General features: G+C 35.8%; 1 protein-coding gene across 4 annotated transcripts in view; it reads left to right on the plus strand.

The window, feature by feature from the left end:
• The first annotated feature begins 228 nt into the window (after nt 1-228).
• The window catches only part of LOC106156043 (alpha-actinin, sarcomeric), a 34,614-nt gene continuing 22,527 nt past the window's right edge, over nt 229-12,315 (plus strand). For all 4 annotated transcript variants that reach the window (XM_013531121.2, XM_013531124.2, XM_013531123.2 and 1 more), the window contains exon 1: nt 229-484. In XM_013531121.2, coding sequence (XP_013386575.1) covers nt 377-484 — 108 coding nt within the window. In that variant the 5' untranslated portion in view covers nt 229-376. The remainder of the gene's footprint in view (nt 485-12,315) is intronic.

Genomic DNA, 12,315 nt, shown 5'->3' on the forward strand with positions numbered 1-12,315 from the left:
ATCTAATTCTTGAGTAATCAAGTAAGTCTTAGCACACTATCAGTAAACAAAACCACATACGCGAATTAAAACATCCCCTTTGTACCGAAATTCCTAATAATATACGTGTTTGAGGGACATATTTCCTTTTACGGTAATATATTGCGGCTGCTGTTGTGGTTTATTTCGGAGACACCCACCTGTGTCCGGAAATAGTCGGAGAGTGCCGAATGCACTTCCGATATTTTCGTATTTATCACGTGACCGTTACTCTCCTGGCGGGGTGGTGTACATTTCACACACGTTTTCGAAGGCTGTTTCCTTGCCAGCCTGGATTTTACCTTTCGAGAGCCCATAGCAGTATCGGTGTGACGCGGAACAGGAGCCGGGAGCCAAGATGGGGGATGTCTATCAGGACCCGTACAGTGATGGGTACATGGAACAAGAGGAAGAATGGGAGAGGGAGGGACTCCTGGACCCTGCTTGGGAAAAACAGCAGCGAAAGGTCAGATTATTCACATTCTTACTCGTGATTACGACACGCTCGCGCAGCCAAATAAAGGCATCAAGATTTGCAAAATAACATAGCTGCATATTCCACTTAATTGCCCCCGATCGACCTTGCCATGACAATGAGTAAGATGACATTCTTTTTAGTATCCGGTTGAGTGAGTTCACCGGTGAGCTGCCATGATGGAATGTCCACGATTTCAAAATAGGTGTGACGGCCCGTAATCAGGGCTGTCTCACCTGCGAGATCTCCACCTCACAACTCTTTGACCTCTGTTATGACCTCTACATATAGATATAGTTATCCAAATTTATTTGTAACTTAGTATTAATAAGTTCGACATAAACGCCCATGTCCTTCGATGCTTATTTCAGTTGCTGCGATAACAGGCTGTAATACCGGTATCCACGTATAACATGGGTCACAACCGCAGTCTTCCCTTTGACATTTATTGTAGTTTCAAGAATTTAACAGCTGCACATTTACCATGTGTGTGGAAAATTACAGATTTTATTGGATATTTTAGTCGAAATTGTATAATTTTTTTCCTGTCCTGGCCTGTATAATTTCAGTATTTAATTGCACACATTTTTGGATTCTCCTGTAATAATCAATTATAGTTTATGTTTAAAGGTTGTTTCACCAAACAAATTATGCCTTATCAACTGTTGTTACAAATTTTCAGAATTGTTTTCTTTACAGCATACTCCATTGGGAAAATACAGCTTAGACACACCCACTTTTTACTTGATCTATCCATCTATCTATTAGGCCTTTCTTTTACTTAGTACATTGTTATATATATATCCAGTGTTTAACTGGTGTAATGTGTTGTTTTATCCACCCCATTTCTTACTATTTGTGATAAAACAAGATGCATACTTTCAGTTCAGTTAGTGTTGACTGCCCTGACCTATTTAAAGATCTTCCTCCAAATTTGATATATATATATTTAGATGGTATGGTTTCACATTTTGCAAAGATTAATGCTCTGTTGTAAACCATATTTCAGAGTATGAGTCAATAGAGGTTTCTCATTATGATACAAAGAATTGCCTGATCTTGGAGCCATGCTTAACTATATTTACTATACTTTGATTCAGTTCTGCCAATGTGGGCTATTCACCATCTGGTTGTCTGTCACATGATGTCTCTATGTTGGTTATATTTGGTCTGGATTTTTTGTCTCATTTATTGACAGACATTGTCAGTTACCTAAAGATAAAAAGCTGGTCTTTTCTGTAGTATGTCTGATAATATTATGGTATTTTTGTAGACCTGCGGTATTTTGAATGATTTGAGCAGCTTTTAAAGTTGAGTCTGCTGCAGATTAGAATCACAGCATTTATTTTCTGAGATAACTGCTGAGAATGATAAAAGCCTGCAGCACTACAATGGTGGAGTCATGTTAAACTATAATAGAGAGAAGATTCCATTTATCATCTTTGGAAATGATATGGAATTTTGTTTTACCATATAACCTGACTCCACTGTTTTACAGCCTTAGCCCTGGTTCAATATATATTGGTGAAATGAGAGCATACATGTTGATCTGGGAATACATCAATTTATAAAGCTTGCAGTATTTTCCAGTGCGCCAGAGTAGGATGTGATAGACAGCAACTGTCTGTACTTAACTTCTGTGTTAATCTCGAGGCTGTTTTTAGCCATACTGCTCTGTTGGGTGTCCTGAACAGATGCTTTCTTACCACTATTATAGATAGATAGATGGATAGAGCCTCATTAATGTGATTCAGCTTTTATGAAGGAAGTCTCTGATGGTTTGATTTGAGCCCCTATTGATTATGACCCTCTGGGTATAAAAGCGAAGTAGCATCACTCATAGGTTCGGATATTGAACTAAAACAGTCATCACTCTGTTTTTGCTGCAAAGATGTTTGAAATTATGTCAAATAGTAAATGATCTTTGATAATTTATCCTTTTTTATCTTCATTTTAAACTTGTTACTAAAGATAAAAGACTTGAAATAATCAGTTTGATACTGAGCACTGTTATGTTAGAGTTACTGATAACTAAGTCTAAAACAAGGATACATTTTGGTATCAGTTTATCTTAAGTGCTTTTACTATTCAACATCCTTTTAGAATACTTTTGATTCATATTCCAAAGTTTGTTAAGTTTGACTTACTTCCATTTTTAGTTCCCTAACAAGCATTTGGTCTGCATGAGTCACTGCAACTTGTGACAGGCACAAGAGTTGAGCTTCACATTTTAAAATGGAAGTACTTTTGTCAACAGGAAGAAAAAATAGCAAGTGTGCACTGTGGGTGGAAGAGATGCTGCGTGATAGTTGCTCAGTAAGGAGATAGGGGATATATGGGTTATATCATCCAAAAAAGACTATTCTGTCATGATACATATTTTCTCCAGTCTCTGATGATTAATTCAAATTTAATTGATATTCATTCAATTTTCCAATCAAAATCATGAAAAAGATTTAGTTTGAATGCAGCATAATTCTAAGCCAAATACACTTTTAAACGCAATTGTCAAACTATTACTTTTTTACACATAAACCATTATCTGTCACACGCACGTGCGCGCACACACACACACACACACACACACACACCCCTTTCATTTTCTATATTTATATCATTTATTTTGTTTGCAAAACATAAATTGTGGACTCTTATCTGCAGAGGGTAACTACTTTGTTAGAACTTCAATTTTTCATAAAATTTCTCTTCATAAATTTTATTCACAAAGCATTCATGCATATTGATTTTGATATTTCACACTTATTTATAATTTGTTTTATGATCACAGGGAAAATATGGTTACTAAATAGACATTTGCTTGATTAAATGCTGTATGGCTCATCAGATTCCCCATTGACAAAAGGGGCCTCCCCGTCTCTGGTAATTAATTATGCATTACATAATCACATCAAAGCATGTTCACATGTTCAAGGTGTTTGGCTGCCGGGCCTCCATCCGTATAACCTGGGGAAAAGAAACAGATATACAAACACACTCTCAGCGATATCACTATAGCAACTAATTCTGAGAATCAGGTGCTTTACAGGTAGAGTGTAGTATCCCAGGATACAGACAGCATGTATAGCAGCGGCATCTTAGCTCTAGCAGCTAGTGTTACCCTGGAGTCCATATATGGAGGCCCGACGCAAAGTACTAGGAATAAACTGCCCCAGATTTGTTAATATATACTACTTGTTGCTATGATTTTATGTTATAATGTATTAAAAATAAGGAATATTTACTATCTTTGAAACTCGTAAAATGGTTTAGAAGTTCAAGGTGGAATATTTTGTATCTTTTTTCCTTTCTCAAATGCCGCAAATCCTTAGGAAAATGATATTGCACCCTCCAGAGTAGATAAAGGTAGACCACCCTTTATGTATTAATAGACAAAAACGCATCAAGTTTTATCAGATTACCAAAACTCTTCAGTTAAATTTTAACACGTGATTTCCCTTAGGTTGAGTATTTGTAAAAATTGTCATTTAGCATTAAATATTTCCAATTGGTATGCTACTTATTAACCTTATGACAACATTACAGGATGGGGCAACATTGCATATTGTAATTACATACTGGTGCACTGGGTTGATACATTGTTTTCCTATAAAGATATTGAATAACTGAGAATCCAAAGCACATATCACAGCAGTTACATCAGCACTAGTGTTTGTACTGCAAACAAACTTTAGTTTAATCTTAGGCTGTTCTTTTTAAAGGGTAGTTTAGTGCATATGATGCATACAGATACATAATTTGAATAAATCTAGGGACTATTTAAAATTTTGACATATCTTTTGCTTTAGAGGATGCAAGTATGATTTTTGTTTCAAAATTGGACAAGTTTGGCAAAATGTATAAAGAAATCAGCAATGGTTAAATTTAGGTCATGTTCATATCGTATAATGTTTAAGAAATCCAGCATGAATATGCATGCTTGCGATGCTATCTGTGGCGACAGTCATCAGTTAACTCTTTATTCTATACTGTTTAATATTCAAAATTTCCAACATACAGCAGATGCATATGTTCGCAAGTGATATTCCTAAGTTTTCTTACATCGTCTTATGAGGAAGGTAGACAGTTTAAAGACACGATATATTTTTTGCTTTAGTCTGCGGTAAGGCTGTTAAAAATGAGGAATTGGTCTGGTCAATGCACATTCCTGACCAGGTCTTATCAGCTGGCAGTTTTAAAGTCACCTTACCTACTACCTGTTTGGTGATGAAACAGTCCTTAAACATGATGTTGATATTATTAGAATTGGATTCATCATACAGTATTCGCTTTGGGACTTGAACACTTTCTGCAAGGAAGTAATTAGTAACAACTTAAATAAATCAGTAATATCTCCACAAATGGAAAATCTGGATTAATGTATGGAAGATAATGACAATAGGGGGTCTTGACTATGGAATCCAAGCCAGACCATAAATCACACTGTTGACAGTACTCGAGGAGTATAAATTGAGCAAATAGTGATAACATATTGGAATGCTACCTGTGCGTAGCTTTGGTTTCAGGGGACAATATGGGACAAGCCCTTTCCTTGATGTTGTGCAATTGTGTGATGTATACTTCCCTACTGTATGTATGGGCATTGTTAGTAACAATGCACAGCACAGATGTACAATTGGAAATGGTGTTGCATAGCCTAGGCATGTGCAGAAGGTATCAATCAGGTTTTGTTAGACAGTTGGAATGTAGTAGTAAAGAAACCTGTCTGTTAATATTGTTTCATGTTAAAGATTCTGGATTAGGAAGATTGACCCCCCTCCCCCCCCCCCCAAAAAAAAAAAAAAAGAAAAAAAAATGCACTATAGATATCTTTCATGGCTTTTCAAAATAAAATAGCTGGACTTGTCATTTAAATGTGTAAGAAAATCTATGGAGAAATAGTATTGTCTGCTCGGTTGAAGTAATTCAGCAGGGTATGTTTAAAATGATTGAGAAGCATCTGTGCATGTAGTACAGCCTTGGTTAGACATGGCTACACAGCAGATGGTACAATGCAGTAAATGTCCATTTATTTCCCAGACAGAGACCAGAGACACTATTATAGCATTTCTGCTTAGTTTTTCTATAGATATCTTCCATTCTTGAAGTACTGAGCAGTGTTATGAAATCTTAGCTTTTCAATATCCAGCATAATAAATATTTCAGTCATTTCATACTGGGCTGACCTAGATGTAGAATGCCAGGCGATAAAGTCCGTGTAATATCACATTATGTGTTTTATAATACAGGTCATATTTGGATATGCTTCCAGGTCATGTTACGCACACTGAGGTTACTAAGAAATAAAGAGCTGGGATAAGTATCTGAATTGTTTTTCTGCTTTCCCACGCCGGTATTCCCCAACTCCAATGGCCTATAGTTCAGCAGATTTTCATGTGATAATCTATTATGGAAAAAAAATTGTACAAAAGATCTTCAGACTGATGCCCACTTATTTTCTATCATGTGGTTTGGTTGTTTCAAATGATCATTTACTTTAGCTTTATTTATATTAAAAGAGGGACAGATTCCTGAAATAGATAGCATGAGAGTTGTTGTGGTATGTGGAAATTGATGTGGGCATGCATCACCTTTATTGACTGTAAATATTTAGTTGGTTGAAGTGCACATATTAAACTAAAATTTTGTTTGTGATTGAGGAATTCTGGTTACCATTATAAAAGATACCTAAAATATGACATTTCCAGTTACCTAATAAATTTACCAAAAAAGAAAGTGATCTGTTTAAAAGCAGAATGCAAAATAAAAGAATTGAATAGCCTTATTGAAATGCATCCATTTTTGCTTAAATATTTGTCTGTATTACCAGAGGAAATGGACCAAGGGTTTTCAGCCTTTGGATAAAAACTGGTTTTGAATTTTTTTCTTTCTGTATTCATATGCTAATAAAGGAGATAAAGACGTATTATCCTTACCAGCTTGAATATCCTAAGGTGAAGAAACTAGAACATGTAAAACCAGCTTGCTAAAGTAGGCCACAAACATTATGCTCAGATGAAACCAGTTATAGTGACTTTTTAAACATTTATAAGAACCCTTTACATGACTCTCCAGGTTTCAGTTCCCCTTTTTAGTTATAGTTCAGGTACTATTTACAAACATTATATATAATAATATGTGGTTAACTTGGAATAGTTGCCCGTTTTTACTTTAGCAGCTGAAGTTATTTTAAAGAGATGAGATGAGTGATGTGTCAGTTAAATCAAAATGACTAACCTTATTATCACAAGTGATATCTATCTGATAATAATACAAAGTGTCATTTTTTATATTATGACAGTCATCTAATGAATAAATCAAGTTCCCATCAGCCATTATTTAGTGTGTAATGCAATATGGGAGTTATCATGTCTTTGAAAGTTTGCATTTTTATTCTTAAATAGTGAATTTGTGGTGTACTTTGTATTTATAATGAGAAAATTTGGGTCACAAGAACTTTGATCGAGTATAATTTTTGGTCCCTCTGATATCTCGATATATATGCTCACATTCTCCAAATATATACGTTTAAAGTCTGAGCTGCTCGTTTACATGTTACTGACAATGTTGATCCAAGTTGGGTTCAGAGATAGGTTAATCACAATTTAAATAAATGCCAAGCCATTACTAATAGGTGTTTGAGGCCTATATTTAAAGTTTGTACATTTATAACCTACTTTTGAGTACTTGGTGATCGCATGCATAGTTGATAACCATAAGTTTCCCTCTGCATAAGGCGTACAAAATGCAAATTACCAGCAGATAACAGGTTGGTTAGGTGGTTGGAGATTTAACTCTGATAAAGTTATGTATAAAGAGTAAGATAATTTGGGAAGTACAAGTACATTTGCATACATGTACAGTTGCTAGAGCTGCATGATTGTATACAAGAATAGTACTAATGATGGCTGAGTAGTTGGTTAAAAGGACATCTCTTGAGAATTTTTGTCCAAATTGTTTTTGTTGTCAATTTGAATGGCTTGTACACATTTTCCAAAAGTCACGTAAATGTTGCAGCGCATTTTATCATTTCCTATGATAAAAAAAAAAATGTTCATGTTCCCCAGATAGTACAATATTGAATGTGTGATTATGGATAAATGGAAAAAACAAACACCCTAAGGAGATATGGTTATTTTTCATTTACTATTTTCAGTCTAACAGATAATACTGTAATAGTGGTACCTTGTCATAAATTCCAATCACCAAGTGCAACATACTTAATGGAAACAAAATAGTATTTATTGCTTTACCACTAACTAGATGATGTGAAATGCGTTGGATTCTGCATGTAAATGAATTATAAATGAAAGTGGAACCCTTCAGGGCTGTAGGGGAAATAGCAATCTTCTGCTGATAAGAAAAAAAGGAAATGTTTATTTTCACAATTTGTCAGCCTAGAAGAAATGTTTTATGTCAATGGGAAAGCCAAGTGTTTTTACTAGTAGTAGGAAATGCCTCTTTAAGTACTGAAACACACTGGTCATATTGTAAGGCAAGGTGTATTGGTTGAAGAAGTGAGCAGAAGCAAAGACACATTGCACTTTGCCCTGTGTCATTTTGACCTATTCTCTCCAGTCTTTGTTACGATAGCCACTTGAATTACGCAAGTGGAAAAGTTTGAATTTCTGCCCTTATGGCAATTCTTTCACCTGGTGAAGGTAACCCGAGTTGTTGGTTTTGCAGCTCATGTTACAGAGGACCTTCTCAGTAAGGCGTGTGATGGCATTCAAGGAGTTTACTGGACCTTTGTGTCTTTTGACTGAAATTCATGCTATAAACTTCATATTTGTCAACTGTCTGGCATGTTGCCTACTTGTATTTTGGGATTTGTGTGTATGCAGGAAGTAAATCAAGGTCACCAGTTTTATATTTCGCTTTATATCTAAGTTACTTCATGGTGGTTATTTGACCTTGGAACAAAGGTTGTCTTATGATTTTCTTGGCTGATTAATACTTAATTACATCATTGGATTGGATTGTATTATCTAATTTGGATATGTCCTTTCAAGATTAAAGTTTAACTATTGTATTTTAAATGGCTCATTGGTAGTCGTACATTGTTCAGGTAGCACATATTTGATGCAATCAGTTGAAAACTTTTTTTTTATTTCTGAGTAAATATTTGTTATTTAACAGTTAAATATGAGCTTAGTCAAGAACAGTGTTCTGAAAGACTTTTCTCTGATATTATTGGGGGTCAAACACTTGGCTGATGTAATGATTAGATGCAGAATTTGAAAAATCGGAGGCAGTTCTGAGTTGGAGAAATATCTATTTAATTTTGAATGGTCAAAAGAGAACATAAAATTATTTTCAGTTTATTAAATTTGACACTGACCATTTGCATATTGTGGTGAACCATTTTATTCCTTGATAGATAAATAACTATAAAATCAGCTATGGATTTTAAAATGAAAGTCCTATAGGTCCTGGCATACTAGATCAGACAAGTACACATGTGCCAAAAATATCTTTTAAAAAAGCTGAAAATGTAGAAATGATTTCATACCACCTTTACAATATATTTTAGTTCAGAGCTAAGACCAGCTACCTCTTAAAAACTGGATGAATATTGTATGATATGCAATAAAAATACACCAGTAATATGGCCTACACCTGCTCAATCTTTTCCTGTTTAGTAACTAGCTTTCCCTGTAATATATATGACCCCAGTGCCAGGCACACAAGTGTATTTTCAGATATTCCTGCTCCCATATTTGACTTCGTGGTATATAGATCTTCTTGCTCTGTAAAGCACTGGCACTTTCCGCTATATGCCAAGTAGACATATGAAGCAGGATGGTATTTAAGGTGGGGATGTAGGTTTGAGATTTTCTCTTAAAATAAAGGTCTTGGCTTTTTTATTCCTGTCACATTCATTTAATGTATCTTCAAAATATCTAATTATGCTTGGAACACAGCTCTAACTTCATCGTGTGACGTAATATTGGGATTTTGGGGACAAAAACACCATTTTTCTACACCTGATTTTCTCAGGCACCTGGACAGCTATAAACTTGCTTTTGATGGCATTATAACACTTGAACAAAGTACTGCAGCATGGAGTCAGGGATTTTTCTTCAGACACTTATTGTTGATTTTATCTATAAAAACGTGAAATTACATCAAAATATTAGGGAATTTTCACTTTCAAAGTCTATAAATGAGAAAAGAGAGGATCAATCAAAATTTCTTAAAAAGCACTTTTAGTGCATACTTTTCATAATTAGCATGGCGAATTTGGTCTCCCTCAGGTGTACAGGTAGACAGTTATAGCTTGCTAAGATAACGCTATCTCGTCAATATTGAAAGCAAAGAAAACGAGCAAAAACCCTTTCAGGGAGGTTAATTGTCCAAATAAGCAAATTAAATTGTTGACAGCTTTACCTGTTATCGTTCTGACGATCGCGAAGATTGGTACTCTATTGCCGGTTGAAATTAGCTTGTTTGCATACATTTGGATGTCAGAAAATCTTATTTTTGTATCAATCTCACCTCCTGTTAGTAACTTCAAGGGGTTACCGCTAGCACTGCCAGAATGATTGACAGGCAATCAAGTAAGCCCTAATGACTCAAGCAATCAGTGGCCACGTCAATTGCTGTCGGGGAAAGTGTTAGGGATGCGCTCTAGGATGTGCACACAATAGCAGCATCGCAGGCGGTCTTGTCCACATTCGCCAAGCGAAAAATGGTTCGAAAACACGGTCGTGTTACAGGACGCCGATCGGACCATCAACAACAAGAAATAGACGCAACCAAAAAGGTTTTGTTAGAGGAAATGTCTAAAGTTGGGTGAGCCAGGAAAAATTCTGCGATAATTGTTGAAGAAAAAAGCTGGGTCAATTCCGTTTCAAAATTCTTTGCCGCTTTGCAGGAAAAATCATTCCTTTGTTTCTCTAGCTCCTTATAAAACCTGGTGTCCAGATTTTATCTAGTGCCCTCAGGGTTGCGGGAGCTGCTCTTTGAAAATAACACTCAGGTAGATTTTTACCTGAGCTAAATATCGCCAGCAAGGCTTCAGGAGAGTTGTGGGCCACTGAACCCTCCAATTAAGAGGTAAAGGAAGTTCCAGTTAGATGGACGATTAAGATAAAACTTGTCAAGGTTTCAGGCATTGTTTACCTCAGTTCAATAAAAGTATGCAAGACGGGGGGGGAGGGGGGTGTCAGAATAATTGTGCCTATACAATTGATACAGAGGATTTGTTCCTACAGGTGACTTTAATAAGCAGAGGATTTCTTTATATTCCGTGAAAAATACACTAAATTTATATGAAATAATACCATGGTTGGCCAAAAAATTGTACGCACAGTGCATCCGTGCGTATGCCTAGTTACGCCCATGTTAAGATTTTTAAAATCTAACAACTGCATCGAGCTGTTGTCGAAAATGGATAGAAAGTATGACGATTGTTGTCACGGGTAGCAAACAACGGAATTTTCTTCTTTTTTTTGCGTATCTCAAAAAGTTAACAAGAAAATCGAAAGAGCGCGTGTAACAACAAGCAATATTCAAGGGAGAACGCGTATTTCGAGCAAATCCAATGTGTCGGAAAAGATTCATCTTAGCGCTGATCACAAACAAGAGCGACTATCAAAACAGCTTAAGCGGAACAATAGGCACTGCTTTGCCAAGCGCTGTTTATGACAAAGGGGGCATGGCGCATCCCTGTTCTATTGTTTCCCTAGACGTGCTGATGCTGCTAAGGTCCGCCCACCGAGTTTACCCATGCCAACGGCCCTTGACAACGAAGGCGGGGCATAGACCAGGCCACTGGTGCCGATGTGTGCAGCATCAGAATCCTCAGAAAAAACATATTTTTTGTTCAAAATGTAAAAATTTTATTCTGTTAAACGTTAGATACACATTTAACCAATAATTAGACATAAAAAACCAAAAATGACGATTTTTAGCTATATTTGGGTACATCCGTACCTTAAAGTGAACCTCTGCTTCCTTTTTACTTTCATGCAGAACCAAACTTCAAACATGTTGCTTTTTTTTCACACATATGGGCGCCAAGTATTTGAGATATGAAAGCATCTGCTAATACAAGATTTATAATGGCTTTCAAGTTCACCTAATTTTAGATCTGACTCAATGACAACTTATTTGAAGAAAAGCTAATTACTTTTAAGTCATAGGTGCACATTACATGAATTTCCATGAGTTGGCTGATATATTTCATTTTGGCTTTCAAGTTTATTTTCATTATTGTTTGTGTCAGGAGTATAGTACAGCTAGTGGCTGATACGTGTACTGTAATTACTCACTTGATTCAATAAAAATTAATTTCTTATATTCGAACAAGTTTTTTATGGCTAATACCTGAGAAACAAATTATTTTAAATTTCAAAAAAGGAATGCCAGAAAGCTATTTTGGAGTAACTCAAAAGCCATTGGAAAGAAAAATGTAGTACTGAGATGCTTGTAATTTGAGGGTGATTATCGTATATTGAGTAGAGGTGTGAAAAAAAAATGATAAGTGAGGTGAACAACCCTTACTGGATATCCCTACTGGATACTGTTACTGGTTGCTGTTATTGGATATCACAGGTTATAATAAATCCCCTTGCTCAGTTGGGTATATGTCTGCTTTAGTTGTGGCAGACCTGGGAAGTATCTGCCTTGAGCCACACACTACTGATTGCAATTATTAATATTGATAATCGGTTTGCAAGATTTATCTTTTGTATCATATTGTCAGTTTAACGGTTATTTCATACATATGTGTTGAGCATGCCGTTCTTGTAGTATTATTCAGATCAGAAAAGCAACACAAATGCTTACCTTTTCATATCTCCCACCACCCACCCCACTCC

The sequence above is a fragment of the Lingula anatina genome, chromosome 2 (assembly GCF_051362555.1).
Source record: "Lingula anatina isolate TDL-2025a chromosome 2, LinAna3.0, whole genome shotgun sequence".
NCBI classification, from domain to species: Eukaryota; Metazoa; Brachiopoda; class Lingulata; order Lingulida; family Lingulidae; genus Lingula; species Lingula anatina.